At 40.5% G+C, this 13,076-nt stretch overlaps 1 protein-coding gene across 1 annotated transcript in view; it reads right to left on the bottom strand.

The window, feature by feature from the left end:
• Window positions 1-12,572, bottom strand: part of epha2b (eph receptor A2 b) — a 36,348-nt gene extending 23,776 nt beyond the window's left edge. Inside the window, exons 1-3 of the mRNA XM_077513605.1 lie at window positions 12,302-12,572; window positions 11,072-11,151; window positions 8,034-8,682 (exon numbers count right to left, since the gene is read on the bottom strand). Of these exons, the coding sequence (XP_077369731.1) occupies window positions 8,034-8,682; window positions 11,072-11,151; window positions 12,302-12,389 (817 nt within the window). The 5' untranslated portion in view covers window positions 12,390-12,572. The remainder of the gene's footprint in view (window positions 1-8,033; window positions 8,683-11,071; window positions 11,152-12,301) is intronic.
• Between the last annotated feature and the right edge of the window lie 504 nt (window positions 12,573-13,076).

The following is a 13,076-nucleotide window of genomic DNA, read 5'->3' as shown; positions in this document are numbered from 1 at the left end:
ATATATACATAACATTCCCGACTTGCCTTCTACCAGAAAAAAGCAGCCAATAACAATTTGTACTGGAGAAACCACATCAATACATCTCACAAAATCAACGTTATTCTATACGAAAAACGTGCAAACCCAGCTAAGCTTGCAAAACCGCAACTAAGTCACATTTGCGGGTATTTTTTTTCTAATTTTGTAGCTTCTGACACCAATTTTGCTTTGGCTGCACTACTTGCAGGATGTACAGGGAGTCCTCGAGTTATGGCGGAGAAGTCTGATTCCACCGTTAAAGTCAATATTTATTTAAAAAAAATAAATAAATAAAAATAAATAAAAATATTTGAGGGACCCGGAACCAATATTTCAAGTTTCCGCACTGACATTCATTGCTGACTGACGGCAGACACGGAAACGTGACGTGAGGCGCCTGATGGTGAGCTGACCTGCTCGATGGACATCCGTTGCTGGAGGTAACAACAGAACTTTAAATAATTTTAAAATGGCGTGATTATACTGGAAAATTAACGAAAAGGGGTGCCGTAAAGTTGAAATGACGTAAAGATTTTTTGTCCAATCAGATTTCAGCTACTACATGTTGTCATATAATTGTAATTTGCCCAAAGCCTTTATTTATGGCTGATATAAGCAAATATGCCATTTGTTTAATCAAGCAGATTTCATCTAGCTTAATCGCCACCAGGGGGACGATATGATTTACTTTTTGAGGAGCGGCTGTGCACCGTGTTAGCAACCAACAGAACTGTGCCTTAAGTCCGATGCAATAAAAGACAGATTTTTATACTGAGGAATACACGAAAACACAACATGCATATATAGTCAGCCAATCAATCAACAAGCCATGGTATGTACTTTGTACATGATACATTCGCTCCTCTCCGGAACATTTTTTACTTATCCGAAACAGCAGAACATTTGTCATCTCCCTGTAACAAAATATGGACAAATTGGAACACATGGTTCATGGCAGTCTAACCCAGGAGCAGACGGATGATTTTCTATGGGGGAAATTTCTTTGAAATTATGCTCAACATTCCACTGTTGTGTATTCATAGCTTATAATTAAATACATTTTTTGCCTCCCTTACTCATGCAGGTTAATACACCTTCTGTCACGCAAGAGCTCAAATTATTACACAACTGAAACAAAAAGCAACATAAAAGCTATCAGTTTATTGGTGCATTTCCTGTTGGCTTGTGGGCAGCGATTGCAGCCTTGTTTCAACTCTCATGTGAAAACATGACATGACTTGAAAGCAGCTTTATCGTCCTCCCATTATTTCAAAAGCAACTCCCTCGCTCATTGGGCAGATTCTACCTTGGCACCGTATCTGAAGAAACCATCCTTAAATGTAAACAAAGAGCACAATATGCATATCTCAGCGCCATGAAGAAAATTTCAATCTAGCATTCATTTGACACTTGACAATACATCACAAGTCAAGCCAATTGTTCACCCGATCGCGGATAAAGTGAAATGGTGCAAGACCTTGGTCTTATAGAGTTTCAAGGGATTATAAAGACACAGTTGGCTCGAAGCGGAAAAAAATGGCCGTGAATCATCTACTTTTATCAAGATGTTTCAAAACAGCCTTCATTGCTCAAATTCCACAGTTATCACAGCCCTTTAGGACACATACATGGCAGTATTCATCCTAGCAATCAAACACTGCTTAAGCATTTCCCAAACTTCAATGATAAATAGTGTTTTGTTTTTTTAACCTGAGCTGTCACAAGTATAAAATGAAACTGTGCTAAATGTTCAAACACAACAGAGAAAACTAGCACTTTGGAGGCACCCCATCCAACATACAACGCTAGCTAACGGCTAGCACGAGAAGCTAAAAAAAGTGTTACACATCCAAACTTTCATCCTGTGAGCCTTCTCATCAAATAGATGGACTCAAATACCTGACACCAGTCACACAAGGCTATAATGATTTAACAAGTTGGTCAACACTGGCTTTCTATCAAACTAAAAGCAAGGGGAGAAAATGAAGTAGCAGCCAAACAAAATGAACACAGGAAGCAACACTCGTGCTCAGTCATCTGCGTGATTTTAGACCTTAAACATGCTGGACAAAATTATTTGGACATCACCAGAGGCGATTCTAGGACCAGAGGTTTAGGGTTGCTGTAAAAGACATTTAGGGGTGCTTTGGTGCTACAAAGTGTGCGCGCGCGTTTTTTTTTTTTTTTTTTTTTTTTGTGGTTGTCATGGTTTGAGGGTACTTCCCACTCCAAAAATTGCATCGGAATCAATTAGTAAACCAAATCTAATAAAAGTTATGCAAAGGAGAAAAGGACTATAACAGTATAATATAAACATATTCTAACCCTAACTAACCCTAATTCCTTGTTATACGCATTGACAGTGTGCATTTTTATGTCAACTCCAGTCCACATACAAGTAGTTTACAGTCTAAACAAAAATGGACCTTGGACTTGTTTTCTTTTAAATGAAACACACAACATATAAAATACATTAACACATACTAACTTAATACAGAATTTTTTGAATATATATTGTTTGTCTGTACTATGTTAAAAAAAAAAACATACATTATAACATACACATCAAAAAAGAAATGTGCTTGAATCTATAAAATAATGAAGTATAGAAACGTCAAAAAATACCTCTGTACTTTGTTTCAATTTCTACTATAGTTGCAAGATTGCTTGAATTTTTAAAGTTGGCAACTGGATTACAAGTCATCACTTGGTTGTTTTTTTTTTTTTTTGCTTCGTGCTGGAGATTCAAGTGAGATTCATACACGTCACTCATTTTGTATGAACGTCTGCTTGTGACAAAACAAAATGATTATACTTGTACTTGAATATGATACCCTTCCATTAAATTACCCTCAATTCCCAGTTAATTCACATAATTGCCATGGAAAGTCTCCAGTTTAGAATATGTCCTAATTTCCGGAGATTTAGTGTAAATTTTCTAAACTTTGCAAGTCGCAACCCTAATTTCTACTATGCTTGACTGTGGTGAGGAGAAGTGAGCAGTGCTCCTCTAAATGCACCCATCAGGGCCGCATGAGGGATGTTCAAACTCCACTGGTGTCATATTCATGACTCCTGTGCCCTGGCCCCAAAATATCCAGCCAACTTTGTTTGGCAGCTTGTTCCCCTTAGGCGCCAGTGCATGTCTTTGCGTTAAACACTGGAAATAAGGATGGGAATATGCGGAGATGGGACTCTTTAAATAAATAAACTACCAGAGGGAAAATAGCAATAGGCAGGCTGTGAGGAGAGGAGAGGTAGCCGTTGTTCAACAGGGAGGGGGGGAAGCACACAAGACCAGTAGTTAGTTCAACACACCCAAGTCAATTAGTGGCCATTCACATCATTCACCACACAAGTCAAGTTTGTCGTTGCGTCATCTGAGGATGAGTGTGGAGACCGAGACCGAGTGGAAAATTAGGAGACACAGAAAATAGTTTACAGGAACTCTCTGGTTAGATCCAATAATCACTTTACTGGAACCCAAACATGGCTCCGGCTCGTCCGGGATGCTAATTCTGCGCTCGGCAGTCCAAATATTTCTCATTGTGTGTTCCGGAATAAAAACCTTGACCTGGGATTAAGTGTGATGAGGCCGATGAGCTGAGGACCCAGAGGGCTAAACACAATCCCAAAGTCCAACAGCCAAGACCATCTATGCGCCATCTCACTAATGATAAGGCCTTCTATCGTAGCAGGAAGGATTATGGGCAAGGAAGGACGTGATGGAAAATAAAGAAACGGAGCGGGCCAACCACTTAATTGCAAATGGATGCACATTGGTGACTTTAGATATAAATCGAATTAGCTCCATGACCACACTTGTCATATATCAAAACACTCACATCTCAAATCATCTTACCCCATTGAAATGAATGGAAATGCCACTGATCCGTTCCAGCCTGCCAAAAATAACATTTTGTAATGTGTTTAAGAGTAATAAGAGTAAATATCGTGGAATCACAAGTGAGGAATGTTTTTGTTTTTTGTTTTTTGTCAGTGTGGGTTACACACAAAATATTAATAGAAAAATTATTTCTATTTACATTTTTTGTACACGAATGGCATGGATGAACGTATGAGGGATCTATGGGGTGCTTTTTCTTGTGCTGCGTAACCATCATTTGCAACGTGTAGAACGCATTGCTGTAAAGGGAAAACTAGTATGTAAGTAAGGTGCAAAACAGTTGCATGTATGTACCTCGAACAGGGGTGTCCAATCTTTTTCCTTTGAGGGCCGCATACAGAATACTCAAAGGATCCTAGGGCCATTTTGAAATTGTCTGACTTTATTAAACACGCTAAAACTAACAAGTCGATTAATAATGTACTATAGTTTAGCTACTTATTTTTAAACAGGACAGTTTGGAATTTTTCTCGATTTTGGGGTGGCCCACACCCCAAAATCACACAAGAATAGATCCGCCCCATCTCTGAACCAATCTCCACATTCAGAATCCAATTAAGAGTAGTCGGTAATAAAATGACCAAGTTTAAATCACTTGAGGATCTTAGTAAATCATTAATGTGATGTGTTCACAAATTAGACCTTGACACAGACAGCGGAACATGGAGGAAAACGGTTTTGCTTCTGGAACTGAAATCACTTATTTATATATATATATATATTTATTTCTGCTTTAGATTTAAATAGTTTCTTTGCATATCTAGAAAAACAGGCTTTGTCAAAAGTAATTTTTTGTATATACTGAGGGCCGCTAAAAAAAAAAAAAAAAAAAAAAAAAAGATGGAGGGCCGCAAATGGCCCCCGGGCCGTAGTTTGAACACCACTGATCTCAAAGTGCCGCCTTTGCATCCTTGGATCATCGAATCACAAATGATTGACATGGTAGCCTAGATGAAGTCCAAAATGCTGGTTCAAAACCACAATAGAACGATTTGTTGTGGTTACTTTAAAGGCCAAAATCTCAAGTCAGAATTGCCTTCAGTTAAAGAGGTTCCGCAAGAATTTTACAACTTCTCTGATGCTGCTTTGTTAAAATCAGATTTGTTACAATTATATTTATTGTGGCAATAAGGAGTAGGCGATCAAGGTCAAAGATAAATATTTGTGAGGAGCGTGTGTTCATAAACATTTAGTCAACGTCTGATTTATCTTCAACTTGATGGTCACAGTTGTAAGAGCCAAAACAAACCGTATGTTTTCATTCCAAACAATTTGGCTGACAGACGCGACTTGCAGTTTATAAATGCGATAAAATTCTCCGCAGTCCATCGGCGGAGTCTGTCATCCCACCAAGAAAGATTTCCCTATTGAGTAAATGCGCGCATGAGCCATCTTCAAATGTTTGAAGAGCAGATGGAGAGCAAAAGCAGACATTTCCACCCTCATCTCCAACTTCCTTTATGCGTCTCCGAGCTCCCATTTGACTTCAACTTGGATTTGCGGCGTTTACTCATTTTTATGGGAGGTCTTGACCCAACATCGACACCCCCGCCCCCACCGAGCACTACCAGCATGCCTGGGAAGGAGGCTGCTCTTCGGCAAACGGATCAGGAATGCACTGGGGAGGTGAGCGGGAAACACAGCGCCTCATTGTTCTACCTTTACATTCCAGGCTCCGTTTTAAAATCACGGCCCTCTAAATACAACCTCTCGCTTGCTTTTGTGAAGTTCTGCTCCCATTCCTACACGCCTCCTCCTCCCTCATCATCCCACCTGGCACGTTTCCCCGTAGCTAAAAATGATGCACTGACAGTAAACCTCAGCACTTTTGTGCAATCGGGAGGGGAAACTAAGTGCAAATCTATTACAGGCATGCAGGATTTACAACCGTAATTCAGTGTGCAGTTGGTGTATGCATACCTGCGCATGAGTGTTTATAGCGGCGGATTCTAGAAAAGGAGTAATTTGGACTGATGGAAGTCATGGAGGTATTCAATCATCTGAAGAGGCCTGTCGGTGCATGCAGTCGCACAACACACCTTAAAAGCTGCGACCCATAACATCGCTGAAGACTAATCTGCATTTTCACTGCAACAGTGAAAAAGCTCAATTTTTAGTCTAAATCAGTCAGATGTTGTTGCTAGAATTTGGCTGCAGCAAATACAGTGGAAAACATTCTTGTATTACGGTAAACACTTATTAGTACAGTGATACCGTCACTTACAAATTCACTTTGTTCTGAGACCAGAATCAAATTTCACAATTTAAAGTAAGTGAAATTTTAAACCGTTTCAGTACCTATTTAAAAAAAACAAAAAACGCCACCGATGCAAATAAACCCGACCCCATTGCAGTTTCTGGGTTTGTGGTCCTGCTCTTTCACGTGTTTTTTTTCCCAGTTGTAACTTAAATATTACTTACTCTGAGATGTAATTCTGTTTTTAGCCACTAATTGGTGGCAGTGTAAACTTGAAAAAAAAAAAAAAAAAAGAAAACAGGAAGTGTTTCAAGATCAGCCTCATTTTTGTTGAAGAGATTAGGAAGAGATTATGGAATGGCTCAATCCTTTATCAACCTGCTTTGTAGGCCTCCAGATAGCAAGGACTGCTTGATCATAAGTTATCCATTGCTCTTCTACATGTCTCTCAAATTAATGTTTTTCAAAATGACTGTATTCCTTTAAAGTGTGTTTAATAGGGATAGACTGATTATCGGCCAGGCCGATTGCATCGGTCAGTTTTTGAATATAAAGGCCGATAAAGCTGATATCTTACTGAGCGGTAAATACTTGCGAACGTTGCGAATTTCCCATGATGTTCACAGACAGTTTTTACTCGTCGTAACCACATATGGAACATATTCAGACAATTTTTCCACTGCATAGATCTTTTGAAACGTTTCACGAACCAGAACAAAACCCCCAAAATGAGCTACATTCGCATGCATTTGTCAATCAGTGAGATGCAGGGAACTTTTCATTTATGGATGGATTTAAATTTCCACTTTATAAAAAATAGGAACTCCCTACACTTTTTATTTAAAAAAATAAAATCAAGAAATTATGTAGAAATTTTTAGAAAACTTTATTTACAGTAGAAATCTTTAGGGATCTATTTACTTGCTTTTTTATTTTATTTATTTATTTTTTTAATTTTCACGCTAATGACTGCAATTTTTGCTAGAATTTTTTAAACAAATCTGTCAATATAGTTTAAAATAAAAGTTTTCTTTTTTGGATTTTACTGCAAATTAATATTGGCTTCAAATAACGGCTATCGGCCCCCTTGACTACTAATAATTTGTATCTGTATCGGCCTTGAAAAAAAAACATATCGGTCTATCACTAGTGTTTAAAGACCTTTAAAAAAAAACAAGTACCGTAAATGCTATTAAAAATGTGGTCTGGAACATACTGTAAGTAAACCAGGATTTCAAATTTAGGTTCTTTTTCAAATTAGAGCTTGAAGAAAGGGTTAGGTTAGGGTATCAAAGTAGATGTTCAGGACAGTCTTAGTGTGTCGTATTTAGAGTTTCAAACTAGATTATGGTTTCAATTTAGGTTTTGAAGCAAGTGTTAAGATTTCAAGACGAGATTTGGTTTGAAATACGTAGTTTGTGAAAGACTTGAGATGCCCGTGACTTGCTTTCAGTCTGGGGACTTTTGCAGTCCTTTCCACGGGTTTCACTTGTATGAAATCAGTTCAGGTAGAAAGAAAATGAAAGTGAAGAATCAACAAGTATGCACTTTTACGTGAAACCCTTAAAAAAATAAAAAATAAAATAAAATAAAATAAAATACAAAAAGTGCACTTGTAAAAGGATTTCCCACAAGTTGAACTTCTTCAAATGACCGTGGCGGACGGAAGGCACACACATCCTCATTGTCTTGGTTGTTCTTGCCGGTCAGGGTTGATGTTGGAACATGTAGAATTCCTTCCATTGCAGAGGAGCCACGTTAGCCAAAGGGTGAATTCCACCGAGCGATGATAACGCCCACGACAAACATACGCAGCAAACGACAGTATAGCAACCCAAACAAACAGTCAAGCCGAACGGACAGTGCGAAGAGACGCTCGCATGAGAACGACGACATTCGAGAGCTTACCTTGACACACGTCTTGGACTTTTTCATGGCCCGCTTTGCACTCGCATTTGCCGACCAGCACCACCCATTCTCCGTCCACGGTGCAGTACATGCGAGGGAGCTCCTCGCTGACGGCGTTCTCCACGCATATCCCGTTCACCTCCCTCAGAACCTGGTTCTCGCCGCCGGCCACCGTTTCGGGGAAGGACGCCAGGCTCATCACGGCGGCGGGGCACGTTTTGTAGTAAACCCTGACCGACAGAAGAGCCACGCAGGCGCCGATGTCTTGAAAAGCCAAGTAGAAGCCTTTCCGAGAGAGGTTCTCCACCACCCGAGTCTCCGTGTTGATGCGCATGTCTTTCGTGCTGGTGATCTCGTCGGGAGCGATGGTGGCCACTTTCTTGAACTGACCCTTGCGGAAGGTGGTGCCCACGTCGACGTCCGACTCGGACGTGAAGAGGTTGAAGGTTTCCTTGCAGGTCATGGACGAGGCGCCGAAGGAGTTGCAGTCGCGTACGATGAACTGGAGCTCCACGAAGACCCGCGAGGCTGACGGCCGCCGCTGGATAAAAGTGGTGCGCAGCCAGTTGTCTTGCTCGCGTTCGTCGACGTTGCAAACGGAATAGGCGTAAAACTGAGATCCGTTTAGCGTCCGCTGGGCGACCTCCCACTGAAAGACAACGCAAAGACTTTAGAAGCGAACAAAAAATGGACACAGTCAATCAGGTGTTTTAAATAATACTTGAATGGGAGTTGGGCTCGTGTTTTGATGTTGTATTATTGGGATATGAAAAAGGAAAATCGATTTTTTAATAGCTTGGGTCTCTGGACCGATATGTGAAATTTAACAAATCTTTTGTGATCTGTGTGAGCACACCATACGTCGCGCGTTCACCCCACTGTTACACGATGGGGCTTATTTCCATAATAACCACCCCCATGCCGACTTTCTCCGTCTATGACTTGGGAGCTGGCTAGTTGAAAATCCAGATCCACTTTCAAACTATGGCCAGAATCTGAAACAATATTCAGGTTTCCATCCAAATGTTTAGAAAATTTTAAGCGAATTTTGTGAAAATGTGCAAAACGCTCATGTGACTTATGCCCGCTTCCACCTGTTGTTCTTCTTTGTGAATATTGAGAGGGGACTCCACCACTGTAGGTGGCGGTATACACCATAGAGACGTGATCTGCCAGTAATTTAAAAGAACAAGAACGACTGCGCCGTGCGATGACGTATGAATTTGCTTTTGTAATTCTTCTTTGCTGTTTTCTGTCTAAAATTGCATTAATATTTGCTTTTTTTTATTTCCAAAAAAAGATTTGTTTCGTCGTGCCCCCAAACATACTTTACTTTATTGTCTGCCATTGTTTTGTGGCTAAACGTACGTGACGTTATATCCGGTCAAAAGGTGCGACGTGTAACGGTTATTCGCAAAATGTGTTTCCATAACTAAAATTTGCATTTTCCTTTTTCCCGATATTCTTCAAAATCTACCACCTCCAACGTAAAAACTTTTTTTTTTTTTTTTACAAATTTTGGGCTCATTTTCGAATTTCTCGTGTTTCCACTTAGTTTTATTTTCGCATTTCTTGAAAATTTGAATAAAAATGGGTGGATGGAACCCCACTATTATCTTGCAGATGCACCCACATGCCAAACCTCTGCAATCCAAGAGTGGAATGGAATTTTGTTGGATGCATATATTTCTTTGCATTAGTTTTCGATACTTTTACTTGATTGCTCCATGTTGACCCACTGGATGGAGGGTTGGGGAGGGATTTGAGCATGTCTTTATGGGTGCCCCATTCAATCTTTTTGCTGGAAATCTTGATCCTTGAGGTATTTTGACAAAAAGCATGTCACAGACGTGTGAAAAACATGTCTCCTTTCAGCAAAATGATGATGCCTGGATATGTTTCCCTAGCAGAGGTCAACTCCGTTTCCATAGCTGATGTCATGTCGGCATCTCAATCATAATTACAGCCAACCATATTACAAACATTTGAGGTACGGATTCGATTCCTACTTTAATGTAGTATGACTGACAGCGCACCACATACAATGGTTCAATCGCTACAGTCTAAACCTGGATTTCATTTCCTTCACAGCAGTAATTAACGTCACGGCAACCCGGAAAAATGGATACAGTGTTCATTCAATTTTCTCTAACACGAATCCTGTGCTGAACCAACAAAGCGTGAGAAAGCACTGCAAGGTCCCACGTTATTTCCAGTCAGTTTTCCAACGCTGCTTACACTGTACACTAAAAGTTGCCACAAATATTTCTGGAAAAGCCACAACATGTTTGAACACAGCCTTGGCTCAAGGAACAAGTAGCCCCACGGGGCCTTTTTAAGGCAAGCTAGGTATGCACTTTTGTACACATAAACTAGCTGTGTAAAATGTGCATGACCACCTCTGGTATACAAAGTGAAATAAAAGCAGCATTTAAAGCAGGGGAGACAAGCAGAAGGACCACACATTTGAGTCATCAGTACATAAAACGAGCCTATTTACAGAGAATTGGACCTCTCAATTACTGTGAAACCGCATCATGGAAATGGACAAACACGCTTCTTACAGCAGCATTTGTGTGGAACAATGAAGCCATTTTCAATTGTCTTAGAGACACTTTTGAAGCGGTATCTGTGAGCATTAAAAAAAAAAAAAAAACTCCTCTGTAAAAAGGAGGCAGACCTTAAAAAGTTAATTGCTTGCTAACATACAATTGTGCATGCCGAGCCTCAAAACCGCAAGAAGCCACAAGTATTCCTCAGTTTAGGGCAAGCTGCTATTCTGTCTGCCTCGGCTTTGGTGGAGCCCAGACGTGCTCGGAGGGCAACTTCAACCCCATCCCTCCTTGGACGCGGAGCCAACAAGTGGCACATTTCACACAAAGGCTGAGACCTTTCACAAGCACACCACACAAGTCAAATGGTCAAATATTTCACGCAAGCAAGGCTTGGCCCTTCCTGTGCAAAGTCTCCGTGCGGGCAAATTCCAAGTGAGTAAAACGTGTGGGTGCCGGCTGTGCGGAGGCCAGAACGATACTCACCCCGCGCTTGTCTCCCTGCTCCAAAGGCCAAGTCAACCAGCCCAGCTCAACTCCTGTGGCCTTCATGTCCAAAAGCACCTCTGTATGTGGAGACAACACAATGTCGAGCTGTTAAGTTGGACTTTTCAACACGTGTCAGCCTTTATCTCAATGTACACTTTTTTTTTTTCCATTGTGGGCCACAAGGAAGGTATGGCTTCCCACTGGAGGTTCTTTTATGACCATGAAACTCATATAAAAGTATAATCACCTCATTATATTATTAGGTACACACAATTGGTCCTGCATTTCACTTATAATGAACAAAATATGAGCAACTAAATATAGTAGTGTTCAATTTATGTTAAGGGGAAATGCTTGTTCATCAAAAAAGGAATTCAATTTGGCAGTTTGTGGGCAGAACTGATGTAAAAAATAAATGTAAGCAGTAGGGGTGTTAAAAAAAAATCGATTCGGCAATATATCGCGATATTAAATCGCGCAATTCTCGAATTGATTCAATAGGCGGCTGAATCGATTTTTAAACTTCAATTTTTAATGTAAAAATATTCAACAAAACGTCTTACTTCGGGTTAGGGTTCACACCTTAAGCATGGAAGAATGTTATATTAATGGAACATTAAACCATAATATTTTATTTCAATGCTGTTCAAACACGAAACACATTACAACCTGTATAAGACTTAAGTTTCAGATAAATACAAATCTTACACTGGACAAGTTTACTCATTAGTATTTTCTAAATTTGAAGTAAAAAAAAAAAAAAAAAATGCAACAATCGACTTATAAATTCGTATCGGGATTAATCGGCATCGAATCGAATCGTGACCTGTGAATCCTGATACGAATCGAATCGTCAGTTACTAGGCAATTCACACCCCTAGTAAGCAGATATAATTTGCTTTAGTGGGTCAATAGAACGTTATGGCAGGCCAGATCTGATCCCAAGCCCTTGACTGTGACACATCAATTGCTCAACTAGTCAGCGAGTTCTTCCACCGTGTAAGATTTTAAAACTACATTTCAAAAGGTGATAGTCAATTACAAATATATTTATATATATTTACTTATATCACGGACAATTCAATGACGAAAAGGTAGCTTATTATACAGTAAAGTATATGAAACGGCGTGCTGCTGACACTTCGAAAGTTTCTTGTACGCACTCCGCGTGGCGCACGTTCGACTCCTGGGAAAGTTTGGAACTTCGAAGCGGGACGTGTCACTCACCTTCTTTGCTTTGCAGGGTGACGAGGATGCCGTTAATGAGCACATAAGTGAATATTAAGAACGGTCGGACACCTGTGAAAAATTCCATTTGCTCCACTTGCTCGCTCGTTCTGCGCTCCTGAGCTGCGACTGACCCGACTGTGGCTGTGGAGCGCCTCTTTGCATACACTCACACGTGCACGCACACGCACACTCATTCACAAAGCAGAAACGCCTGCAAGCTGGAATGTGCGCGTGTGTGCGTAGGAGGAGGGGAAGGAGGAAAAGACTCCTTGAGAAACTTTTGCCGCTGCTGCATTCAAGAACCGCCGGAAATGTCAAACGTCCTTATTAAAGAAGTGGCGCAGAGCAGTTCACCAGAAGTTTTAATTTTTCGACCAGAGGTGACCCAACAGTTTCGTGCTCAAGGGTGAGCAGTTTGATTTTCAAAACCAACAGGTGGATGAGGTCATTTGTAGATGAGGTTTGTGTATGTAAAATAGTTTGACAAAGCAATCATCCATCTATCCATTTTACATACCATTTATCCTCATTAGGGTCACGGGGGTCATTGTGCGCCAAGCCCAGTTGACGAAAGAATAGAATAGAAACCGATTGGGTGGCGCTGTTACCGTCTGGTTAGCACATCTGCCTCACAGTTCAGAGGTCACGGTTTGAAAATGGGCTCTGGCTTTCCAGTGTTGAGTTTGCATGCTCTCCCTGTGCTTGTGTAAGTTTTCTCTGTATAGTACGTCTTCTTCTCACAAACCAAAAACATACGTTAGGTTCATTGAAA

The sequence above is a fragment of the Festucalex cinctus genome, chromosome 2 (genome assembly GCF_051991245.1).
Source record: "Festucalex cinctus isolate MCC-2025b chromosome 2, RoL_Fcin_1.0, whole genome shotgun sequence".
In the NCBI taxonomy this organism is placed as follows: Eukaryota; Metazoa; Chordata; class Actinopteri; order Syngnathiformes; family Syngnathidae; genus Festucalex; species Festucalex cinctus.
Note: the sequence above shows the minus strand (reverse complement) of the source record. Positions and strands in the feature narration are given on the sequence as shown.